At 38.7% G+C, this 25663-nt stretch overlaps 1 protein-coding gene across 1 annotated transcript in view; it reads right to left on the bottom strand.

The window, feature by feature from the left end:
- Window positions 1–7613: 7613 nt before the first annotated feature.
- Window positions 7614–25663, bottom strand: part of LAMA2 (laminin subunit alpha 2) — a 337526-nt gene continuing 319476 nt past the window's right edge. Inside the window, exons 55-63 of the mRNA XM_063389975.1 lie at window positions 25041–25217; window positions 24011–24224; window positions 19375–19487; window positions 17698–17887; window positions 15073–15228; window positions 11542–11695; window positions 11033–11163; window positions 10233–10455; window positions 7614–7870 (exon numbers count right to left, since the gene is read on the bottom strand). Coding sequence (XP_063246045.1) covers window positions 7713–7870; window positions 10233–10455; window positions 11033–11163; window positions 11542–11695; window positions 15073–15228; window positions 17698–17887; window positions 19375–19487; window positions 24011–24224; window positions 25041–25217 — 1516 coding nt within the window. The 3' untranslated portion in view covers window positions 7614–7712. The remainder of the gene's footprint in view (window positions 7871–10232; window positions 10456–11032; window positions 11164–11541; window positions 11696–15072; window positions 15229–17697; window positions 17888–19374; window positions 19488–24010; window positions 24225–25040; window positions 25218–25663) is intronic.

Here is a 25663-nt window from a genome sequence, read left to right as displayed (position 1 = left end):
AGGCACCCTCTTCAAGCTCTTTCTGCCATGAGGTGGAGGCTTTCGGTGGTTTGGGGTTTTCTTTGCAGTGAGATTGTTTACTCTAGAATTAGGGCCATCCACACATCTTTCAACAGTATCCCTCATGGTACAGGAAAAGAATTATTTTGCTTCCTTAATTGCCTCAGATCAGCCACATAATAAAAGGTAGAAAAATCAGGTAGACAAACAGTTTTTGATTTGTAATTAAGAATTTTTAAAATTTTGAAAATATAGTATATCTGTAAAGAAAGAAACCTGTCAATATTCTTAACGTCACTGATTATCTGATTATCAGTGCAAAATACTACCAGACAAAGCTGTCAATTTTTATATACCAAAAAGCAGAATATTACAAAGAGAAATGGTTTCTTAAAAACACCATGGGAAAGAGAAAGGCCAACTAAACAATAAAAAATTCTAGTTTCAAAAACAGGGAAGAGAAGACCTTCCATGAACTAGGCAGCTAAATGGTAAACTTAATTCTCCATCTGTTCTAGTACTTTTAACAGTTTCTAAGCAGCAGCAACATCCAATGTCTTTTATGGAATCACATTTTAGAGACTTTGGAACCCAACATGCCACTGCCAGCTGGTGTTTGGAAGCACACTCCTGCTGCAGTTCAGTTTATAAAACTGCTTGGAGGCCTAAAATAACATACCTTATTGACAATGTATACAACGGTGTGCTCGTGCATTGTGGCCAAGCTTGCCTCAGTGTTGCAGTGAATGTATTAGCACCTCACAAACTTGGCCTTCGAGCTACAGTATGGATGAACATCCAGGTTACCGTAGCTCTTTGAACCTTATCTGTCAGGTGTAAAGGAGCTATGTTGGATTTTGATCAGTGGCAACTGCTTAACCCTTCTTTAACTAAACTAGAAAGCAATGCTGCTGTCTTTACTTTGTATTTTCAAGTGTAACGTCTGCATACAGGGTTTTTTCCCCCCTCTCTGTTTTCCCTTTGTAGGATGGCCAATAAGCAACTTAATAACATAGGAAGCAACCTTGGATTTTCTGGCCCACAGTAATTTAGAAACGCTGTTGAAAGCCTGCTCAGACCTATAACTATTAACTGCTTGTTGAATAGTTGTAATCTTCAGGAGAGTAAACAGTCAAAATATAGAGACACAATGAGTAGAATTTTATTGGGATTTTTAAAGTTCTTTCATTTACACGAGAAATGCCAGATGAAAACCACAAGTGAGCTATTTTGTATCTGGCCCTGGTGCAGATTTGCAGATTAATTACTCCTATCTGTAGCAACCTTTTTCTCTGCTCTGCTGTGATGACATTCCTGACCTGCTTATTTCACTGCTGTCCCTTTGGCTGCATGAATGCTACTCTTGTATGGAAATGTGATTTCAGTGTTGTGCATGTTGTAACCTTTTTATTCAATGTACTCCAACTGTGTGCAGCATCAGGTGAAAGCTGGGTTTTATAATTTAGGGCAACCCACTGTTGCAAGTACATTTTGTCTGGGGATTTCACTCTTCTGCCCAGCTGTCCATGGCCTGGAGGAGATACAGTAGAATATTAACAATACCCTTTGACCTTGAGATTTTGCACAAGGCAGTGTTTTTTTTAAGAGCAGTCAAGAAGTTATTAGATTTTCCTACTTGCTTCAGTACCAGTGAATTCTCAACCAATCTCATCAGCTATTCAAGCTAAATTCACCTCCTTTGTTAAACCTTCTATAACTTTATGGGGAGATTTGCTCAGATTGTCAAAATGGTCTGGATAGTAGCAATAATGCAGCCATTAACAGAAAGAAATGGGCTTAAGGGAATGGATGTGCAAGGTTTATTTTTCACGTTCCTGATGATGCAGCTCCATTAGAAAGATGTAAGAGGTGTGCTTGCAGCTTGGGTTTAGTGGCTCCAGGTGTTTGGTGTTTCTTTTCTTGTGGAAAAGGAAAGTAGCTAGTAATGTTTGATAATACATGTGTCTGGAAGTTTTTCCCTAAGCTGGGGTTCTGCTGCATTCCATCAAGAGTAACCCTAATGCTGGGTGCTGTAATGGATTGCAGCACAGCTACTAAGTCTAATTGGGAAGAAAGATTTTAGCAGTGACGTTAAGTGAAACAAAACACCCAGGGTAGCAGCAGGCCTGTCTGCAGCTTCTGCAGTGAACAAAGTTTGCTGCTTATTTGTAGCTGGCACAGTCAGCCCATGCTGCCCTGCTGTTCACTTGATGGATCAGGCTTATAATTTGGATTGTGGGACAGTATGGGCCAGAAGAGCTCTGGAGGTGGCATTTGCAGACACAGTGAAGGACAGCCTGTAGTTTCCTCTGGTCATTTGAAGCAGAAATTCTAGTCTGATGAGTGTCTCAGTAACAGTTTGGCATGGCATCATTTGTTTCTAAGCAGCAATATTTTTTTACAGCTGAAAGTTTACTCCCCTCTCAACATAATTGTCCACAAGGCAGATGAAGAACAAACCAAGAAAAAAAATAAGAAGAGCATTGACTTTCCCTTAAGCAAATAATGAATAAACCCAGAATCTTTAAATAAGGAATCAAATAGAGCTGTTTCTTGAACAGGTGCTAAATAAGAAATACTAGAATAACATTTAATATTTGCATCTTTCCTAGATCTTCGAGTGGTCTAAACTGATGCAAACTCCAGAGGTATCATTCTCTGCTTAGGCCAGTCTACACTTCCAGGCACCTCACTGCTTAATATGACTCTAACTTCATATAATTCAAAGTTGTGGAGAACAGGGCTCTGGTTTGTTTCACCTCACTCTCTGCCTCTGTGGTTATAGGAGTCCAAGTTTCTCTATGTGCTTCATTCCCTCAATTGAGAGAGATGGGCAGTTTCTCATTTCCCAGAGAGCCATTCTGTTGACATGGAACTCAGTGAAAGAGTGAGGCCTTTGGCTGTTTAAATCAAATTCATGTTGTATTGCAGTACAGAATCATAATGAAGAACACCACAGGAAATGTAGCTACTCCAGGGCCTCAACTGCCAGTCAGCCTTCCTTGCTCACGCCAACTAGAAGAACCAAAGTTGTCAAAATAAATTATGTTTGAAAGGAGAGATGTCACAGCAGATTATTCAGCCTTGCAGAATTTTTCATAATACTGTATCTCATAAAAAATAGTCTTTGAGATTCTAGACACCTACTTTCATTATTATCTTCATTACTGAGTGATAGATAAATGCTGGGCAGGCAGGAAGCATCAGTTTAATTTTGTACTCAAATGTACTTTAAAAAAAAGGATGGGGTAAGAGGAGGGGACTCCAGCATTAGGAGAGTTTTGTGCAGTTCTCTTCAAAATAGGTGAAGAGTCAAGTCCATAGTCAAGTGAAAACTGAGAGGTGGGTGTTAAATTTGGGCTAAAGAATGATGTTGGTCCTGTGGGAGCATGAAACATGTATGAGAGCACTGACTGCTGGAGATTTTTCCCTAGGCTTTTCTTTCTTTGCTTAAATTAGATATTTTCATTTCTGAAGTGTTGTCATTTTATGCTATGTTGCCCACTAAATTTGAACAGGAAAGGGTTTTTTTTTTTTTTAGTTGAAACAGATGGATCATACTGAGAATTACCTGAGACTTCATGAAGAAATGATTTATACTCTTGAGTATGAAGAATAACATTATAGAAATATATAACCTGAATAATTTGGGGTTTTGTTTCAATTTCATGGCATGACACCTTAAGAGTGTAATTAAGATATTTGAAGAAAGGTCTGTATGGTTTTGTGCCCAGGTATGAAGCATGAAATGGTGAAAGTGATAATCCTTTCTATATATTTGCAGCAGAAGTTCAGTCCACATGTATGCTCTAAGACTTGATGGATGACTGAAGAACTGGTAGACTTTTCTCATTAGGAAATACAGATAATAAAATGAAAAAGAAAAAGTTAAAAATCCATTGAGGATATTTTCAGAAGAGTTTTATTTGCTTTCATAAAATCTTAGCTGAAAACTGCAAAGCCTTCTTAAAAGTTTAAAAACTGGTGGTGTGTATGTGGGGACTGGGGACTTTTGCTGGTCCTGTGATAAAATGTATTTTTATGAAAGGCATGGAGTACCCTTTTCTTGTTGGTCAGAAACAAGTCAATGAAAAATTTTACTTGCATAAACTGAGAAACCCTTCAGCAGGTATCTCAGACTGCCCAGAGGCTGAACAAGGAAAGGCCTAGAACTGACATTCCTGGTGGTTTCTATGATAAAAGAGAGATGGGAGAAATAGTTTGGGGTTTTTATCATTTTAAGTTTTTCTTGTGCATTCTAAATAAAAATACTAAGCCAGAAATATATTCTCTTTACAAGCCTTCTATAAAGAGCTGAAAGTATGATTTAACGGAATGAAAAGGGAAATTATTCTTTGCAAAGAGTTTGAGAACTGCTTGTATTTAAAATTTAAAACACAACCTTTTTCAACATAGCAGTTGGTCTAAATGAGGGATTTGTCTCATTCAGAGTAACTGTTCATCAGAAATGTCTAAAAGTGACAACACTTAACAAGATCAATTTTAAAACAATTTTAAAACACCTGGATGTGAGGTTTTTGTTTTGAAGTTTAGCAGCAGAGTATTGAAAGTGTGAGGAGAAAAAAACAGCAATAAAAACATCTGTATGCAAAATATCCACTAAAATAAGGTTTTAAATATTTGTGCCTTGTAAATGTGTATTAGTTTGCAGTCTTGAATTGGGAAGGTATTGCATTGCTCCCAGCACAGTCAGCATTGGCATAATCTCCAGCAACTCCATATAGCTCTGAAGCCCACAACCTGCTGGTTTCAGGCAATTTTAGTCCTTATCTGGAATCTGACAATTTATTAATCTCTTGTATGGCAAAAGGGAGTAATAGGGAGCTGGGATCATTCCCAGATGCTCTGCTGAATCTTCAAAGGCAGAAAACTTTACTACCAGTACTTGGTGGACCCACTCAGTGATCTATGAAAACAAATTAATCAGGTTTTTCTATTTCCTTTTAGGTTGTCAGTTTGCTGAAGTAGCTGTTGTTTCAGCCTACTGAGTGTATCTCCTTTAGCAGAGGACAGCAGATGGCTGATTTTTTTCCACTTGAAAGTTCAAGAAATGTAATCATGTGCATTGTTTCATTGTTTTTGCTGTGTCCCACACATTCCTGGAAAGGCACGCAAGAGAGAAATAACTCAACAGAGCTAAGAACATAAAGGCTCCTCTTTTTTCTTTTTTTCCCATTCCACTTCTTTTATGTAGAAATTCCAGTAATTGTCTTGAAGGCAAAGACATATTTATGTGAAAGACCATTGCTGATGAAGCACTGAGCAGAGCAGTGGCAATTTCCTGCCTCTGAGGCTGGGCATGGTTTAACTCACAGAGCTCTAGGCTCAAGTTGTTCAAATTTCTCTTGTGTCTTCAAGTCTGCCCTCAAAAAACCCCAAACCAACTCCAAAACCTTTGCAAGCAAATTTGGGTTAAAAAACAAAGTCAACATGTTGAATAGAATCTAGAGGCTAGGAAATGTGCCTAGGTAGTGTAGTGGCTGTTGTGTGTTGTGAGACATTCAAAACAATAACATTGGCTTGGGGCTTCCTTTGTTTGTATTTTTTAGGACTTTTGGAAATACTCAACTGTATTTGAAGTTGCTTTCCTTGAGCTGCTCAAACTATCCTGAAACATTATAGGCATGAGAATAGGTAAATACACGAGGCATAAAGAATAACACAGAAACGCATGAATATTTTACAGTGTGCTTGTTAAAAGCACAGCCATGTAGAAGCCAAAGACAGTACATGTCCAATAATTAGGCTTTTTCAGAGACAAATGCATGCTTTTCTAATTCTTAGCACTTTGAACAGGGGTAACACTGAGCAGCCATTAACTGTTTCTTAGCATTAAAGGCCAGTTGCAACTAAAACTAGAATGCTTGTTGAAGGCAATTACTTCAAGACTTCACAGGAGTTAGATGGCTTTTCTTCAGGTATATCTGACTGATGTAGACTCCCCAAACTGTTAGACTGCCAGTATACATATTTATTACCATCTCTTTAATACACTTTCCCAGTGTAAAGGTGTTTTTTTTTCTCCCATGGCAGTTTAAAGAAACATTGTATGCCAAAAAGGCCTTTTGAAAAATACAAAGCACTCCTGCAGGAATGCTCACTGGCAAGCACAAATTTTGCAGCTAGCCTATGCACAAATTTTGCAGCTGCCTTTCTTTTAGTAATGTCAGAATTTCTGAAAATGTGTATTTAAGGCTCTTTGTGGGCAGAACAAAATAATTTAAAAAACATTTTTCATTTAATTGCATGGTTGTGCTATCTTACTGCCAGGGGTTTTTCTGTTGTTCTTTTATGTTTTGTGTAGGCAGGATTTTTATGTTCCTACAGCAGCTGTTCTGCATGTCTGATCACAACCTTTGGAAAACTACAGTTTAACAACTTGAAACAATCCACAGAAAACACAACCCACACTTCAGTGATGGTTTCATAGTCCTCTAAATCATACAAAGCACAAGGAAAACCACTAGGATCTGGCATTATAGTCAGAATCTAGGAAGCAACTTTCTTCTTTCCATCTATATTGAAACTGCTATCCACATAAAACAATAAATTTAATTTCAGAAAGATTTGGGGTGGCTTCTGCATTCAGTATTCCTTCCAAACTGACAACACCAGGCAGAAGCAGCAGAGTTGAACTTTAGAAGCTGCTTTTATGGTAAGAATTTTATTAATAGGTAACAGCAGAGATCAGTAGTAGGTGTTGCACCAATAATCTCTGGAATGTTCTCGCTTCACCTTTATTCTGCTTCAAGTGTCAAAATTTTGTCTTCCTTTAGAAAACTGGTTTGTGATTTTTTTTGCTATGTGTATCTTCAGTATCATGTGAGAGAGAGCAGCAATGTCAAACTTTATGTATTAAGGATCATTTAAAACTGTATTTCAAGGTAAGTAACAGAAGCCAGTTCTACTCCCTCCATTAGAGACTCAATGTCCCAACACCAAACAATGTAACCTGTGTTAAAATTCAGTGCTGTCCAAGTGATGTAGCAGGGATTTTAGTTGCAATGTATTTTCATCAACAATCCCAAACAAATTAACTAAGTACCAACATTTTCCTTCCTGCACTTGCTTCCCCAGCTATAGCACGACAGCAGCCATATAGACCACACATAATTTCTCAGTGAAACTTCATGGGAAATATTATGATCAAAAAAGTTTTGTAAAAACTCTTGGGTGTGACAAAAGCATAATTCTTTGAAGCATGTTAATATGCTAATGAAGGATAAGGTTGTGCATGCCCACAAGTGAATTGCATTAAGAATTCAAAAGGAATACAAGTTTAGAGATCTACCTCACCAAAAGCATTTAGTGAACAATTCAAAGAGTTGGACTCGATGATCCTTATGGTTCATTTCCAACTTGAGATATTTTGTGATTTTGTGCTCCACAGAAAAGGAACAACCTGCATAATATTTGGTCTCACTCATCACAAGAATGATGAAACATTTCCATTTCAAGCTATAAGGAAAGAGATAGATAAAAATTACTGTGTTACTCCCTTAATGAAGGGGCTGGGGGAAGGGATTAGTTCATGCATTCCTGGGAGGTACATTGAAATAGCCATTAGAACATACCACAAACACTACTCAAATACTTGCACAAAGACATTTTATTATGAATGCAATGAAGATACAGAATTATTTTTAATCGAAGGTGCTTATATAAACTGACCCACACTGGCTGAGTGACCGTCAGTCTGCAGGGCATGACAGTGGCTGGACACCCTTCAGCTCCAAAGCTTTGCTAAAGTTAATCTCTTGAGGTTTTGCAGTACCCTTGGTGAGCTTCAGAAATCGAATACATCCTTTAAAACGGATATTAGTTGTCAGCCCAAACTGGGTCACACCATCTGAAGGAAGGAAAAAAAAATTAGAAAGGAATCATGTTAGTTTGAGTTGATACTTAGTTTTGTTCTTTGAGAGTCCTGCACAGGAACAGATGCCCCCAGCAGTAAATGAATGTTTTATTTGCTGTATATATTCATTTCTAAAAAATGACAAACATGATGAGCAAATGTGATGAATGCTTATGTTAGGTAACAGTCCAGACTTTTCTTTTTCTGCCCTACTATGAACATGGCAGTCTGAACACATATAAACTGCCATTGTAACCCATGTACAAATGGTGTACAATACACACATGATGCTCTGCAGATATTCAAATTCTCAAGCTGTTTATCCACAGAATAAAAGAGGAAAAAAAATAGGCCAAAATAGATGCAATTCTCAGTCCTAACATCACAAAGAAGCCAGTTCCTCAGGATGGATTTCAGATGTCATTTACAGACTGGTTTTGATAAGTTTTCAAGTATTCTGTTTTTTTCTCACTGATTGTAAAGCCAGGAGTTGGAGTATATCTCTTCCATTAATGAAGGAGGGGATAGAAGTGAGGGTGGTTTGACTGGGAAGCTGGAAATATTTTTCTCAACTGCTTGAAATTCATGGCTCAACTTGTTTCTCAGTGTTCTTCCAAGTGAGTTGCAGAAGTAACTTTACACTTGTAGAGACTGCCTGTCCACAGCATTATTCTGTTTCACAGAGGATAAGATGGCTGAATCCATCTGTCTCTCCTTGTACAGGGAAGAGTGATACCAGCAGATGAATGCCAGCTTTTATGGGTACCCAGGAATCTCTATTCTTGTCCACACCATGGTGATGAAAATTTTCTCTACACAGAAAATTCTCCATCAGCCAATTCTAGCTGGTTTACAATTGTTTTGCTGTATTTATGCAGCTTCAAGAGGACTGGAAAATAAAAATACTTACTAATTTACAAAATCCTATAGTACTATGCTTCAAATTTGTGACGCAGCTGTCTAGGTATTGGGAATGTTAAAACAAATCCTGGGCGAGCTAGACTAGGCAGCAAAAGAGGAGTGAAGTGTTTACACTTGCAGTAGGTTTATTAAATAATTTCATAACTTGCCACATGGCTGAACTCATGAACATCCCTTCAACATGAGGTAAGTGTAGGTTTGTTTTGTACAGATTGCAGCGTTACTGTGATTTGTGTCTCTCCTCTCGACATGCAGTCCAGAACGAGATAGTAACTCCATCTGCAGTGTTTCTTCACTGCTAGCTCCTATGATAGAATCCTGTTTTGTTATAAAAAGGCTGCCACAAAGCTGTTTTCCTTCTGGCACAAAGTCGTTGGTCTTTACTGATAGTCATTGGGACTAAAGTTCAACCCTCATATGTCAGTACTAAGGACAATTTTTTAAATGCTCCAAAGCTTGAGAGAGAAAGCTTTATAGATGTATCCCACATTAGAGTGGGTGAAAAAACAACTTCCAGAGAGTAATTTAGGAATTATCTAACTCAGAGGTATCTTGCCATTGACCTCAGTATGCCCTAGAGCAGACAGATACTGCAAACATACTTCACTTTTTTGTTTTGGTTTGTAAGCTAGAGGGAATATTTATTACAAATGCAACAAAATTGGTACTTTGCAAACGTATTAACTGTATTTTCAGAAAGGAAACTGCTGTTAGAAAATTTATTGACTGTCTATGAAGAGATGAATACTAGCATTCAGTATCAGCTTAATGGAAGATGAAGCCAGCTACAGCGCTCAGCCCAATTCTCGATACTGTTCAATTACCTCTGCATAAAACAACTTCTCTTGAGGGCTTCCAGAATACTGATTAGCAAATGTAGATTATGGGGTTTTTTTTCCCTTTAAAACCCAGCAGACCACAAGCAAAGGCATTAGTTAGAAAGAGATGGTATGTTCTTAACTCTCTGTGCAAGCTGTTGTTCTTATTCCTCAGCTCCTCAGGTTTTACAGGCTTATTTACACGTACACTGCCCTGTCCCCTCAAAGGCATATATACATTCTTTGGTTAAAATTTGCCATTCCTAAGTTAAATTTAACTATGCCAAATGCTGTTACTACTGCAACATAACTATTGTGCCATTACTAAACAGAAAGTTTTAAGAGAGAGGCTGTGTGTGTGAGCAGCAGAAGGCAGAAAATCTGTCTGATCCCCTGTGACAATGAAATGGGGCAGGGGTATCTGTGAGAGTCTCTTGTTGCAGAACTTCTTGCTCTGAAATGCAGCTGAATGCAGAAATGAGCATCCACGCCAAGTGATACCAACTCTGCCTATCTTACCAGTCACCTTTAGTATACCAGTCCTGCTTACATTTAAGCCACTACCAAGGCAGTTATTGGAGCCTAAGAGAAGCATAATTCGTGTGTTGCACGCTCACCAGGATAGCCTCCCACAAAGAGAGGGTCGTTTGTGTCTGCCGAGGTCGAGGCCCTGTTGGGGCTGTCAGTCTCCACCTGTCTGCCATCCACAGCCAGCTCCAAGCGGTGTTTGATCTTGTTTGCACGAACCTGGTGCCACTGCCCATCACACAAACTGCCTGCTGCATCAGGCTCATACACAGCAGAGAATCGGCCTGCACCATTGTCAACGTGAAACAGCACCTGAAAAGCACGGCACGGACATCAGCAAGTTTTCAATTCAGTTGGTTTTGGTAGTTTGTTTGTTTTGTTTGAAGTCAACATGGTTTCACTGTATGCACCAAAGACTGTGGATTGCTGTCCCCCTGGGATATGGGTTCTACAACTGAGTTAACCACAAGTGGAAATGTGCAGAATTGCTGTCTAGCTTGTTATTTTCCCACCTTTTGGTCTTAGTTTTACACCCCTCTTAAATCTTTATAGTGATAGAATAGTGACTGGTTTTCCAGACTGTGAATCAAAAGATATCCAAGAGAAACCAGTATTACTAATGACAAAGCCTTTCCTCAAAACTTCTTATATGGTCACTAACTCAAGACCTGATTGCAATTTTAGGAGCCTCAAGTAATACAGAATATTTTAAACTATCTTTTAAAAGTGTAAGATCCTCTAGATGTATGGAAAAGTGCAAGTGTTCCTCTCCTTTGAGAGCCCTGTTATTGTTTGAGACATCGTGAGATTGGGGTAATAACCTTGCATTTAAACTACCTGTGCTGTCTAAAACCAGTTTATTAAGAAACAAAACTGCTTTGCTACTCACTTTTCCACCTACTAATTCGATGCCAAGCCCATCCATTTTCTGGCTGCTGACTCCTAGGAGAACACCGTTCATTCGTGTTGTACGGAATTCAAATTCCACAAGCAGATCTGTTCCCACTCTGTATGCACCAACTTGGAGAGAAAAGGAAAGGGGAAGCACAAAAAAAGGAAGATGAGCATCTAATATATTCCTAATCATCATCACACAAATTGCACTGAGAGTCAGGCAAAGTAACTAACTCGGCATTGTTAATGCACTCCATTTCAGGTGAAACCATGTAAATAATATTTATGGCAATTGTGCTTGGTGCAAGGCCTTGCTAGGAAGTCACACAGTTTCTCCTCAGGCACGATAATTAAAAATGATCAGCAAGAGTTTCAAATATTGGTCTCACTTTGCCTCCAGCCAACAGGAGTTAGATAACACAGATAACACTGGGAGTTTTTGAAACCAGAATCTCCTTTTTCTCTGTTCTTTGACTATCTATCACCAGAACTCTTGTTCATTACCTGTTTTGGCAAAGCCTGTTCCATCGAAGTACGTTCCTTTCTGTGCAGTGACAAAGCATTTTCCAACGTTGAAGCTGGAAGTTGGATTATCCAGGTCAACAGGTGATTCTGTCATTTTAAAATTCCTGATGCAGCCATCAATGCTGTAGAGGACCTGCAGTTGATATTTCAAACAAAATGTAAAAATATGAGAAGCAAGCTTAAAGTATGCAATCAATGAGTGCATTTTCTCTGCTTCTCTGCTGGATTTATGGAGCTGAATAAAACTTGAATTTTACATGGCTAATCCTTAATACCTGATTGCAATTGGAATCTACTCTTAATCATACTGAGGATGAATTACATTACCTTTCAGGGATGTGATCTGAGTCACATCTATTTGGCTTACTGGAGGGGACATAAAGTAATACACCACATAATGAAGCATAGCAAATTACATCAGCAATGCAGGAATTTCATGGCCTATACTTTGCCTTTTTCATTGACTAGGTTATGGGGTTTGCAAGTAGCTGAAGATAGTGGATGTAGTTCTCTGGGCTGCTGGTAATTTTACTGGGTGGGTTTTCTTTTTTCCCTTCCTTTAATCGCTTTACTGTGGGCCTAATGTTGCATGGTAAGACAGGGGTTATGCAGGTAACATCACTACTAAAATGAGCAAAGCCCCTGTGTGAAGGTTGTTGACTGCACATGGTCTGGTGACTGCAGTGATCAGGGCCACCGAGCTGGCCAGAGAGGCAGGTGGAGGCAGGGAATGTGCTCATGTCTATGGAGGCTCCTGTGCAGGGTAGCAAACTGCAGCTCCAGTTTGGCTTCTGCACCAGGCACACTGTGGTGGTCTGGGCACACTTAGAATGGTGGTTTGAGTACCCATGAATCTGCCTGGGACACGGGCTGTTCTGGGTGTGAGGAGGGCATCCTGGTGGGACCTCTGAAAGCCACAGGCATCTCCTCCAGAAATTACCCTCCCTTTTTCTCTCCAAGGTCTGCAGAAGCTACCTTTTGGTTCTCAGATTCAGACAGAGGCTTTGATCTTTGACTTAAGGAGCTAAGGAAAATCTATCCTTGAACCAGTGAGACAGAGGAAAATGATACAACATGTACTTGATGGAAGAAAAAGAAGATATATTCATAGGCAGTGCAGTTGAAAGGAGGCAAATAAACATCAGTGTATAAAATTTGGCCTAGAAATACATACTAATACAAAAAGGACAAAGGCACACCTGCAGAGAGAAGTCTTGACTCTGCGCACTACCTCCTCTAACAATATTCTGACCCATAACTGGAAAGGATTTCCAAGAATTTATTTTCTTGTAAATCAAAGCTGTATGTACTGTGAAATTATATAGCTTATTATAGCTAAATACACCTGCACAATGTTTTCATGAGAACTTGAGCAACTATACCAGTGAATAAATTCAGTTCTGAGCTGAACAATGATTTTCGTCAGATTTTGCATAAGTAATCTTTTTTGTAATTTCTAAGTCATCTCCAGATCAACAAATCTTGTTATCAAAAAAGAGAAATGCCAAAAAAGAAAACAAACCTTTACTGCAAGAGTAAATCACAGAAATGCAAGATTTGTAGATGATTTGACAGTGTTCTCTAACTTTACAATTTTGCCTCTGGAAAAGCAAATCTGGTTATACTTTAGCATGGGAACAGGTAATAGGACCTCTTTAGCTGAAAGCAGAGGTTTGAGTGCTCAAAATGTGATATCTGCTGAAGCTAAGCAAACGGGTATCAGTCTTCTACACTGAAAAGGAAGCCAACCCACCTATGGTTACATAACAGATTACTATCTAAAAGGGCTGATGTGTGTACAGAGGAAAGCCCTGACTAAGGTAACACCTCTTTTCGACTTGATTTGCTTCAAAGTCTCTGTGTGAAGCTACAACGCAACACTGTCTCATACATCGCAGCGTATTTTACTGAGCATGACTGGAAGGCAAGCATTGGTTTTTACATGATGTTTAAATCCCAAAGCACATAAGACTGTCAGGACCTGACATGACTCTTATTGCCAGACTGATCCATTTATCTGCATGGGTTCCTTCCACTACCTCTGACAAATAGCAATAGGTAAGGACTTAGTGCTATCTTTCTCCTTAGATTAGTATTTTTAAATTTGAGATATATTTCAAAGAGCATAAATTGATACTACTAGGAATTATACGTTGTGGGTAGTCAAGTATTGCTTTTGGTTTTCAGTGCCTCAGATGTGGTTTGATAAATCCTAATGATTTAGATTTGCCTCAGTTTGGGCTTTCTGCACAATTATTTACTAAGAAACATGACCTTACTGGTCAGTTTTCTTGATGGAATACAACTATCAGAGTGGTAGTAGAGTGGTTACTCATCCCCTTCATTCCCTATCCATGAATCAATACATGGACTTAAGCAGGATCTAGGAATTCCTTTTCTGTATTTATTTTGTCCACTCAAAGAAGGGAACTCTTGTGTCTCCATAGGCTGGTATTTTTCATTCCATAGACATCTTGGTATAATGGTATTTACTCATTTGCAGCTTCTTTGGGAGTCTGTTTGTTTCTTTACCAGATTTGTGCTTTGCCTGCTCTTTATGGATTCTCTGTATCTACCCTGGATGAACCCAGACATAGATCCTACTAACATTCCATTTTTTGTGTGTCTGAAATGTGCTGCACTAGATGCCAAATTTATTGTTTACTATAATTAAATTCACTCAGGTTCATCTTCTGCTTTAAAAGAACCATCTTCACAGAGAGCAAAAGAAAGCACGGAAGAGGTTTTTCTCCCATTCTGATACTGGGAGGTCAGAAGGGCATCAGTGAGATGGGATCAGTGAGACTGGCACAGAGTTGTGCAGATGGATGCAGTAAATGGTCTGGGTGACAGAATACAGTGTTCCTAGTTAACTGTGCAAAATTTAGGACAAAATGATATTCATTTCTCTGGGCTCTCTGTCATCTTCCATGTTAGCATGGAAGCTGGGCATTTGAACCAAAACAACGATAAATTGATATATGCACCTTTAATTTGGAAACAGAAAGAGGACAACAGAATTTTCACAGCCTTCCTTCAAAACACACTGTCTCCTCTTTTAGTAATAGCAACACAAAACTGATTATTACAGAAAGCAGCAGTACTACCGGGTACTTTGTCCAGGGTAATTTTGGCTTCTGCTGCTCCTTGTAGGAGATCCTTGCACTGTTTTTTAGCATTTGCTGTTAGATTAATTACAGCCAAGAGAAAGGGCAAGTGGTACTCAGGAACCTATGTGCTAGCTGTGCAGTGATCCAAGTGGGTCCAAGTGTATGGAACTTTCTCCTTTTCCAAAACAGTAAATAACTCTGCTGGTTTGTTTTTGGTTTTTTGTGGCATTAACTGGATTCTGAGTCAGATCCTTCCACTGACAGAATGCTGTTCACCTCTATTAACGTCCATTTTATCCATATTCTTGAATAGTCTGAGGGAAAAGCAATACAAAACAAAACTGGGAGACATTTGCATCAATCAAGACATACTTAATGTAAGATAAATAAATTTGCTTACCGGACCAATTCTTCTGGTTGTGTAGTTAATGGGCAATCCTCCCACATACAGCATTCCTACAACATCCAGTATATCAGCCTTCTTGGGGCTCACAGTCCTGTTGGAAACACCATCGACTGTGAGGTTTCCTTCTTGCTTCGTTCGACTTACTTTGATCTAGAAAGACACAAAACCGCGACACAATTATAGACAATTTTCTGACAATCAAGCAGTTTCAGATTGTAACTAGTGTTACAGTCCAAAATATATAATACACAAGAAAGTAGCAGGAGTGATTACAGAAGTACCATGGCAGCAGCTATGGATAATATTTATGGAACAAAGCTCCTGAGCAAGGTTTTGTGCCAGCATCTGTGTTTTACTTGCATCTGGGTCAGGAGGCATCATGACAATTATCTACTACAATTACTGAAAAGACTTGAGATTCCTTTAAAATGCTTCATTGTTAGGTTGTAAAAGGCACAGCACAGTATTTTTTTGCCTGGAATCAGACAGCAGTTTTAAGTACTGAGAATAGATAAGTACTTCAGAATAAATACTGAATGTTATGGCACTGGTTGCAAATCTTTATAGCAGCACATGTTTGCAGAAAATACTGAGTTTACGATTCCACTAGCTTGGACATGCCTCAGATCATAGTTCCTGCTAGAGTAAATATAATACCAACTATGTTCTACTGGTATTATGGCTTCTGTTCAGACAAATGGACTGTGAATCATATAGAGAGAGTTCAATTGCTGAAGAGCTGAGGAAATTCTAGGCCAATGTTTTTCTAGAGGTTTATATTGAAATCTCTGCAACTCAGTATAATATTGGTTCTGCCTAAAAAGGAATAAATGCAAAATGCATCGTGCATGTTAGCAGATTTCTAGACAGCATAGCAGTTGGCTCACCAGAACAGCAAAGAGAGACAAACAGAATTTTTTGGCTTTTCTTTAACATGGCTGCTTCTGCTCCAGTGTGGCAGCGTATCTGTCATGCAGTGGGAATGAATGAACACTGACAAGGATGGCCTGAAGGAGAGGGCTTAAACTTGATGCTTACAGGCAACTGTAATTTTGAGATGGATAACTACACCTTGGGCAGAAGGAAGATTAGGTGAGTGAGACAGGAACTGGGAACAGATGTTCTTACGGAGGACCCAAACAGATACCAGGATAGCAGTAGCACCAAGAGGCTTCTGTAGGACTGATGGAAATATTTTTAACCTAAATAGTTCCAAATGGAGGTAAGGTTGTCACTAAAAGGATTATTTTAAGGAGAAGCCCCTACTTTATCAGAAACAAAGACTGTGGCCTTTTCCTAAAAGTGCTGCCTTCCTGCCTTCCCTCCTCCTCCTTCTTTCTCCTTTTTTTTTTTTTTTTATTTTTTATTTTTTTTTATTTTTATTTTTATTTTCTTTTCTTTTTATTTTCTTTTTTTTTTCTCCTTCTTTTCTTTTCTTTTCTTTTTGGGAACTGTGACTTCGTCTCCATTCTCCACTACAGAAACACGATCTACAAAAAGGGGCCTTCTCTTGTGGAGTGTCAAGCTGTATGCCCAAAGAGCACAATCTTCCATTAAGAAATATATTCTCCACTTAGTTCTCTTAGAATAAAGAAAAAATGGCTAAAGAAGCAAAAAGCATCTCTTCTGTATGTACAGAGGGAGTAGCAGAATGAGGCCTGGGTCTGCTACCAGTGCTCCCAGGCACTATATGAAAGAGATAAATGATTACTACAACTTCATTTTTTCCCTTTATGAAATACCTTGGTGTAGAGCAGTTGCTATCATCAAAAAGTTCATGACTAAAAATCTCATGAAAATAAAATTCCTGGAGAACAGAGTGGAAATGAGGCCATTAAAGTGTAAGAGAAAATGCAATTAGATTTTTTTTCTCATTTGGGGATGAGATGTGGATGCTGAATTTCTAAATATCTGTACAAAATTCAATGTAACTTACAGCATATGAATTTAACCCACTGTTGTATGTACACTTTGCTTTTCTGTCTTTATTGGTGCCTTCCAGCATGTCACCTAATGAATATACTGCATGTCTGTTGTCCTTGGCCCAGTGAATAGTAAACTTTATTGTTGTGATATCATTCCTTTTCTTAGCATCCAAATGCCACAGGTATTGCAGATAATGCTCCCTCTTGTAAAGTCACAGGAGGTGCTGCCAAAAATATCCATGAATACGATATTCATTCCCTACTGAATTAATAATCCAGGGAAAGTTTACTTACATGTTTCTTTCTTTCTTTTCTTTTTTTTTTTTTTGTTCTCAGCATTCTGGCTTAACAATGACATTATTAATGTAGAAACAACTGGCTTTAATGATGTATTCCATCATCATGAGCTGATACTCACATGAGCCCTATTAGGCAGGAAGGATCATTTTCTGTCGTTCCTTACTATACATGGCACATATTTTAAATATGTTCAGAAATATGTATTCCATGAAGGATAAATTTCTGTGTACCAGTGCATCTGACACAAATTTTGCTAGATTATTTTATTTTTTCCCCAGAAAATACTAGTTGTAAAGTTTGGCTTGTGTGGACTACATTTTGCAAGTATCTCAAGGCAAAACAAAGCTCACTCTTACCATTACAAAGAATAATTTAGAATTAGAAACCATTATACCTGGTGCCACTGGCCATCATTTACTTTGTTGGGAATCACTGTGCTGGTGTTTCCACTTCCCAGATCATAACTGAAGTAAGGCAGACCATTCTTTATCTGAACTGCAGCAAAATCAGCATGGTTGATGCGGGCCATATAAAACAGCAAGCCAGAATCAGCTGTTGTTCGCACTTCAAATTCAATTGTAAGCCTAGAAATCAAACAAACAGGAAACAGTAAAAAAGGAAAAGATATTTGGAGTCAGGCACTAGACAAGTTCATCTGCTTTACCTTTTTGTGGTGGTGGGGGTTTTTTTGGGGTTTTTTTTTTGTTTTTTTAAATTTATACAGCTAGTGGCCGATTTTACCTGTCCATTAGAATTCAAGAAAAATAATTTGGTTATATGTAGATTACATTTCACACATATCTCATCTCTGATATGTGAGCTTTCATTAGTTCCTTTGCTGTGGAGATACAAAACTACAATCTTGGCATAGAATTTCAAGATGTAATTCTCAGCTGCAGCCGTAGCAGCTAGAAAATCCCAGCACTTGTAAAATTCCAGCAGCATTATCCATCACCCATACACATAATTCTCACAAAGAGAAGAGAGCTGTAGTGACAGCTGGCAAATGTTGAGCTTCTAATGAGTTGTATTGCCTGAAGACAGGTTGCAAAACTTTTAAAGATGCAGACAGAAGAGTTTCCAGTGAGGATATAAAACACTTATTCTGATCTCGTCCAAGAAAATGAGGCTGTGTCTGAGCAAACCTAATGACCCCTTGGACATAACAGTAAAATGGAGAACCTCCTCTACAGTAAAGGATCTGTGAAGAAATTATTTAGATTTTCTAATGCTGAAGTTGTACTGGCAACACATCACTAATCTTGCTCAAGCTGAGCTGCAAAGTCAGTACCTGAAAGCATCTGATAATATAAATGAAAAATCATTGCATGAAAATGATCAGTCCAGGATCATTCCTAGTTTTCTAAAATTAGCATATGTGGTACAACATTTTTATAGGGATAAATGTGAGGCTAATGGATTTGGAAACTATAAGAAGCAAAATTGCTTTGTGGTGTGACATGGCACATTTGTTAATGACCATGTGCCTACAGAGCAAAAATTAACAACTAACAACTTCTGGCTTCACAAACCCATTGAAGAAAGCTGCAGTTTTATAAACAGCTCATGGAATTCCTTTGCATGTCAACAGCTCCATGTATATAGTGCTATACTTTGGGGTGGCAATGTCATTTTTCCCGTTTACTGTGCAAGATTGATCTTAACTATTGGAGGAAAGGGGAAAGAAGTTTTGCTTATTAAAAGAAATTATTAAGTTACTGAACAAAATATCCTTTCCTCTGAAAAAGCCATCTTTGAAGTCTGTTGCACAACCTGGTTCCATTACTCTGTTTGGTTTTTAGCAAATCGGTCTGGGTTTGTGCCCAAAGTTTGTGCCCAAACCTTTACAAACAGAGATAAATTGTGTGAGAGCTACTTAGGTGGGCATTTCATTGCCCAGATTTCAAGCTTTAATGTTTTTTTAGGTTGGCTTAATGAAATTAATTAGTAATAGAATGTGATCTTTTCAGATTATGTCCATAGTTTTGGGAGATACCTTTGAGAGAATTAGGAGAGGCATTTTATTTTGACACTATTCCATCAAAACTCATTGCTGAAACAAACAACATACCTGTTTTTCACTTTGGTGTCATCAAATGCAACTGCAATGTGGCTGTTCCTTGAAAGACCAAACTGCTTGCCACCTTCTAAAATGGCTGGTTCTGTGTCAGCAGCACAGGAATCCTGCAAAATTGCAAACCATACAAACTGCATATTATGTATTTGTCTCAGCTGTGCATATGCTGGGAGTCCCCCAGCTGCTCAGAATATTGTACCTAGCCTAGAGACTGGCCCTGCAATTTTCCAGTGGGCTGATGTCTCATCACACCAGCTAAAGTTATAAACCAGTATGACAGCAACTTGGTGTAAAAGCAGAGCTCATTAAGCTGGCTGTAAAAGCAAATAAAAGTAATATATAAACATTGCTGCTTTCATGCTTTCACCAGTGGACATTTACAAGAGTCTTAAATGATTTCCAGGCAGCTCAGTGTACTCTTAGCTCACACAGAACTGAGTTTTACACAGTAGGATGCCCTCTTACAGAAATGAAACAAGATTTAAGTTTTAAAAGGATGCTTTGTTGTCAACTTGAAATCCAGTCACCTTAAAAATAATGAGTTAAAAGTAGTTTCAGATCCTGCAGCTGTCAATGAGTCCTTCGTTTTACTTCTTTATATTGTTTTACAACTGTATTCTTTGGTTAATATGCTGTTGTTTCCCCCAGTGCTGTTAAAAGGCTCCCACAAACAATCAGGGAATCTGAATAACTGATGGATAGATGTTACAGCTGTAGAAATCCCCCAGCTCTCTAATGTAGAGACATTACCCAGGTTGTAAAGAAAGAAACCCCTCCCAGTAGTTCCACTTCTATTAATCTTGAAGTGGTGCAACAATGGAAGGTAAAATATCTTCCATCCACTGTAATTTTCTCGTTTTAAATTCACCAGGTCGTTTAATCTCTGGTCCTAAAGCTCTTGTATAGGGGTGCCTGGGGCAATGTGAGACCATGGTAATTACCAGCTTCTACTCATGTCTGGCTTTTGCCTCCCACTGAGAGTATTGTTAGGAAGCTACTGAAAGGATCTAACTCAACATAGTATCAGAGAATACCGCTGGGAAAGAAACAAACTCTGATAGCTGCAAGCTCTGTTTTTAAGCACAGTGGCTGCTATCATTTTGGATTGGCGACAGTCTCTTATTTGAGCCCTGACTCAGCAGGACCTGCAAAGCACAAGGTGCAGTGCCTTGCTGACAGAGTTCTTTCTCTGAAACGTTTTTAAAATGTCATGAGTGACTTAAGCCCTGAGATTTCAACTGCAAAGAGGAAATTAATTTCCCTCTCTCACTCAGTTTTTCAGTAATATTTTTTGTTTTCACATGTCACAAAGATCTTCATAACAGTATAGAACATTTCTAAGATATAGTTTTGCATAATAAATGCTCTGGTTTGAATATGACAGAGTAGAACACCATGCAGTACGACAAGAACAACTGATACATAATTATGTAATGTATAGAAAAAAACAGGGAAAATTCACCAGGACCAAACAAGGTTATGAGTGTATGATACCAGTCTTCCAGTGATTACCAAAGAGAAAAAAAAATCAAATTCCCATAATGAGGGTAAAAATTGGAATTACTTCAAGCTTCATAGGCTTATCTAAAAGTCTAAGAATTAAGCTAATGACAATACTATGCATATAATACCTTCAATTACATTTGAGCTTGCTAAAATTTGAAGATTAACTGGAATAACAATTGATACTGGAAAGAATTGGAAAATACATACACACACCTTTCTCTGGCACACTTTTACATTTTACATGGTGAAAGGATATATTTGACAATAAATTTAATCCTAGGCTGGTACATGTTAGTAAAAGGTCTGACCCTGACACAAGCTGCTCCCCAGCATCAGTAAACATTGCAATTTTTCTTAATTCCAGCAGGGTGACTGTAAGAAAGGGCAAGGAGTGTGGGAGAGTGTCCAACACACCATGGTAGTTGGCATCATAGCATACACTGATTATTTACTAATAACTACTTATAATAGTAAACATTCATTAAGCTGATGTGGAAAAGTGAGCAAAAGGAAAAAAAAATCACTAGGGTGTATTTAAAAAAATCCGTATTTTATTCACCAACCTGTGCCTGCTTTTGTTTTATCTAAGCACAGCCAGCTTTACAGCTTTCACAAGACTGTGCACTAAACATGGGTCACCAGCCTGTGTTAAAATATCTTAGCTTTGCTTTTTGAGTAATGGCCTTATGCAGTGTCCTGGCTGCTTAATAATCTTCCATATTTAAGAAGAGACTGAACTCTTCAGCTGCACTTTACTTCAGTCTTGTAAGATGTCAGGGACTTGACTGGTAGGTCAAGAAGCTCGGTGTGTATGGCAGTGAAAATGAAGAACAGAAAAGGCCACTGGTGGACTGTCACACATTCTCCATATTCTCATTTGCTGTATTAGTAATTACAAAGAAAGCAATTAGTAGAAAAAGCACTGAAGCAGTCCCCACAGTTCACTGGATACTGTTAATAACACAACGCAGAAATGCCTGGATGAAAAGTGGGAGGTACCGTCATGGAGTCAAAGGCAGACGGAAGTCTGGCGCTCTTCGTTTCAGCAGCAAGCGAGCCCTGAGAAGCAGGGAATAACATGAGGCAGAAGCAGCAGTTACCCAGTGTTGAGGAACATTCTGGCATTCACAGCAAGCAGCAGCAGGCTGGTGGCTGGTGTTTTTCCCAACTGTCCTACTTATGGATCTGGTCTTGTGCTTAGTACCGCGTAGGTTCATTCCTCACTTGGGATTCAACTGCCCTCCCCTTTTAGATGCAGATGGATGTATGTAGATAAAAAAGGTCCTAAAAGTACTTAAATAGAGCATATACCTTATTTCAGCCTCCAATGTGAAAATACTTTTTTATGCTGCACATTTTCCATATGCAGCCCTTCAACACTGAGATTCTGTATTCTGAGATACTGTCATATGAGTGCCACTTCATATGAGTGTTACCTCATTACCAGACTGTAGTTACGTTTTTTGCAACAGTCCCCTTAAAAAATACTTTGAAGAACTCACTAATATGAATGTAACAGCTATCCAAAAGCTTGCCTTATTTAAAATAGTTTCAAGTCTTCATACTAAAACAGTTTCAGTGTTTCCAAGAGAGAAGTGGAGTAGTGGTGTTTTATTTCGATTTTTATTTTGAATTCTCATTTTAAATTATCGCTGCTCTAGACAGATGATATGCAAAACTCACCTAGTTGGAATGGGAGTAGTTTCTGTTATTAATGAGTAAATCTATTCCTCTCAATTTTGCTATTTTAAAAGTTAGTATTTATAATCTTAGGAAGTGTGCACTTGCTCTTTCATGTGGTTTGTTTCTTTGTTTTGTTTTTAAGGCATGATCAAGGGATACTACGACTGCATTCCTTCACAACAGTGAGCATTAAATTGGATAATCCTTTTTACCTTGTTGCCTGGTTCCTTATCTTTCTCTCGAAGCCTCACTGTACCGCAAATTTGCTTTGAACTCCAAAGAGAAAAGCTGCATTGGAGTCCTGGTGCTACAACTACTCCACCTTGTGGGAACGACCCACAACCGCTGCCCTGGAGCATTGAGAGGCCGATGTTTGTAACTGCGGGGCCCGGGGCACGGTGATACATGAGACAGAGCTTGCCTACCTTGAACCCAAGGCTCCCATTTCCATGCATGGAGATTTCAGTAATACCTGGTAAGTCCCTCTAGATAAAGCTGTGCCATATATACCTGGCCAACAAAGGTGGTCATGCATCTCAAATAGAATTTGGGTTCTTAACTTCTTTAAACCATCTTATTATTGAAGTGTAAATTCCAATAATGCAAATGGCTTCCTAATTGCGGAATGTGCAGTCTTTTCACACCAGTTTGAAACCTCACTCATACTAAACTATAGCCTGCATAAACCTGTCAGTTGTATTCAGGTCTAACAAAATACAAATAATTTTCCCCTCAGAAATATCTTTCAGTGTATGTATTATTCACTTTAATATTCAGGTGTGTAAACATATGTTTTGTGAACAGTAAAATGTTGCATCAACCTATAAAACTACTACACTTGTGAGAGAAGGAGTTTCTTCCTTAAATGTTATTGTATAAGAACTGCTTGCCACTATCTAGCTGTTTCTGGTACCAACAGTTGAGCTCAGTTTAGCAATGACTGGGGTTTCATTCTGTCATTCTCCCGACTAAAGATATAAAATCGCAGAGGAGGAATGGCCATATCAAATAGCCCTTCCGGTTTGTCTTTTTATTCATCCTGTCGCCGACATGACTATTATCATGTGCTCAGAGAATAGCACAAGAAATACTGTAATGAAATGGATTTCCCATGGGAAAATTTCCCTTCCAAACCCAAGCAGGTATTGCTTGGCTTACATCCTGAAGTGTAAGAGTTTACAGCTAAGCACTCAAGCCAAAGTTGTTTCTAAAGCTGTATCATTCTATAAATTACTGTTGTGATAATCCAAGCAAATGATATCAGTTTTCCATTATCCACAGGTTTTACTGACCTGCAACAAGGTGTTCCATTTACAGTATCATACTGGATTGTTACTATTTTTGTGGCAAAGTCTCCATAATTTTTGATGAATAGCCTTTCAATTTTGCCTGGAAAAAGAACTTTTTTAAACTCTGCCTGGCTGAAGTGATTTATACTTACAAGTGCTGACGACAGAGATGGTGTTGGAGGAGGAGAAGCAGGAGGGATTCTTGGCCCTTCTTTCTCCCCATTAGTGTCTGGTTCAGGTTGGACCAGAACTGTTGCACGAGTTGGTTTGTCTTCATCCTCAGGTGGCCTAAGTTCTGGTTCTAGTGTGGGACATCGACCAATATCTGCATTTTCAAAGGACACGGGTTGAGCAAAGTCCATCGGGCTGAGAACACACAAGAAGAGTGATGTCTGTTATTAGTTTTTCTGCCTTTTTACCACCCATTTATAAAGAACAACTATATGCTGCAGTGTAATTTCACTTCACAGGACACAAAAGCCAGGACTCATCCCACCTTGTACAGGAAGGTACAGGTAGAGAAGTAAGACACTTAAACTAGAGGTGAGAGTGACTACTGGCTTTTCTTCCTTTGGTCAGTGCAGAGACAGGCATCCTCTTTGGCAAACTTTACAGGCCTACGTAGTTTCAGTGGTATTGCAGAGAAGTCATGTACTCTGATGTGGAGTGATAAAATCCTAATTTAGGCACTTCAGATATGTGGAAGAAAGATTTAGATTGAGGCTGTCTATAGAGGTTTTATTTTATTCTATTCACCATTGCCTTTCCTCTTACTCAAATGTTCCTTCCAGTTTACTGCACTTTCCACAAAGTAAATTGATTCCCATGGTGGTTCTCAGAATTTTGACTTCTCTTGGAAGTCACCCTTACCTAAAATAAAGTGCTATGGTACACTATAAATACCTATCTCTGACATATATCTTACTGCAGCATTACTGTTGAATTTCTCTGATTCCATGGATAAACAGACAATGTTGGCTTGTCTGTAAAGCAGCTCATTAATTGCATAGCCTATGGAGCATATAATGTAGACATAAAAAAAGGAATGGCATAAGAAGAAAAGAGACCATATTCCAGGATTTGCTGCTAGTATGATTTGTTGCAACAATGAACTTTTTTCTGGCAACCAAGGCAGTTTAACCAGATCTCATTAACTGGACGTTTGTTGGCATTGAGACTTACGTGGCATTAATGACAAGATTCCATATACAGCCCTCAAATGGTGGTATGTTCCTGACAGGTGCAGTCTGAAACTGAGAAGAAGTACCCCCCACAAAGAGTTTCTTAACAGAGATGGGCTGGTCTGATGGCAACCTCTGAGTCTGGACTTTGTCTTCATCAACTTGAACACTGAACATCCTGTGGAAAAGATTTGAAAGCAGTGAAATATGTATTTTAAGCTGGTTATTGCTTGTATTGAAATCACCCTTTTGCAAGCCCCATTTACTCCTACAGCAGCTGTAACAATGAGAAACTCAAATTATATAATTGGCAGCTCACATTAAATACATATTAACCACTAGAGGGGTTTCAGATGCTGCTGTGCTTCCTTGGTAGTTGTTTGACAAAGCCTGGAAAAAGTGTGCTGTGGAGGGGTGATAATGTCAGACTGTGGTGCAGAGGAAGAAGTGGTTTGTGGTATGGCAATACTGATGCAGTAAGGGCTGAGCTGGCTGTACTGTGATGGTAGATAAAATCTTCTAGAGCTCAGCAGGATGGGAATAGCATAGGGTCACATTTTGTTTGGACTCCTTATTATCTTCTTGCTGGGGCACAACCAGACTGGTCTGACTGCAGAAATAATG

The sequence above is a fragment of the Prinia subflava genome, chromosome 2 (genome assembly GCF_021018805.1).
Source record: "Prinia subflava isolate CZ2003 ecotype Zambia chromosome 2, Cam_Psub_1.2, whole genome shotgun sequence".
NCBI classification, from domain to species: Eukaryota; Metazoa; Chordata; class Aves; order Passeriformes; family Cisticolidae; genus Prinia; species Prinia subflava.
The sequence above is the reverse complement of the archived record's forward strand: the minus strand, read 5'-3'. Positions and strand labels throughout refer to the sequence as shown.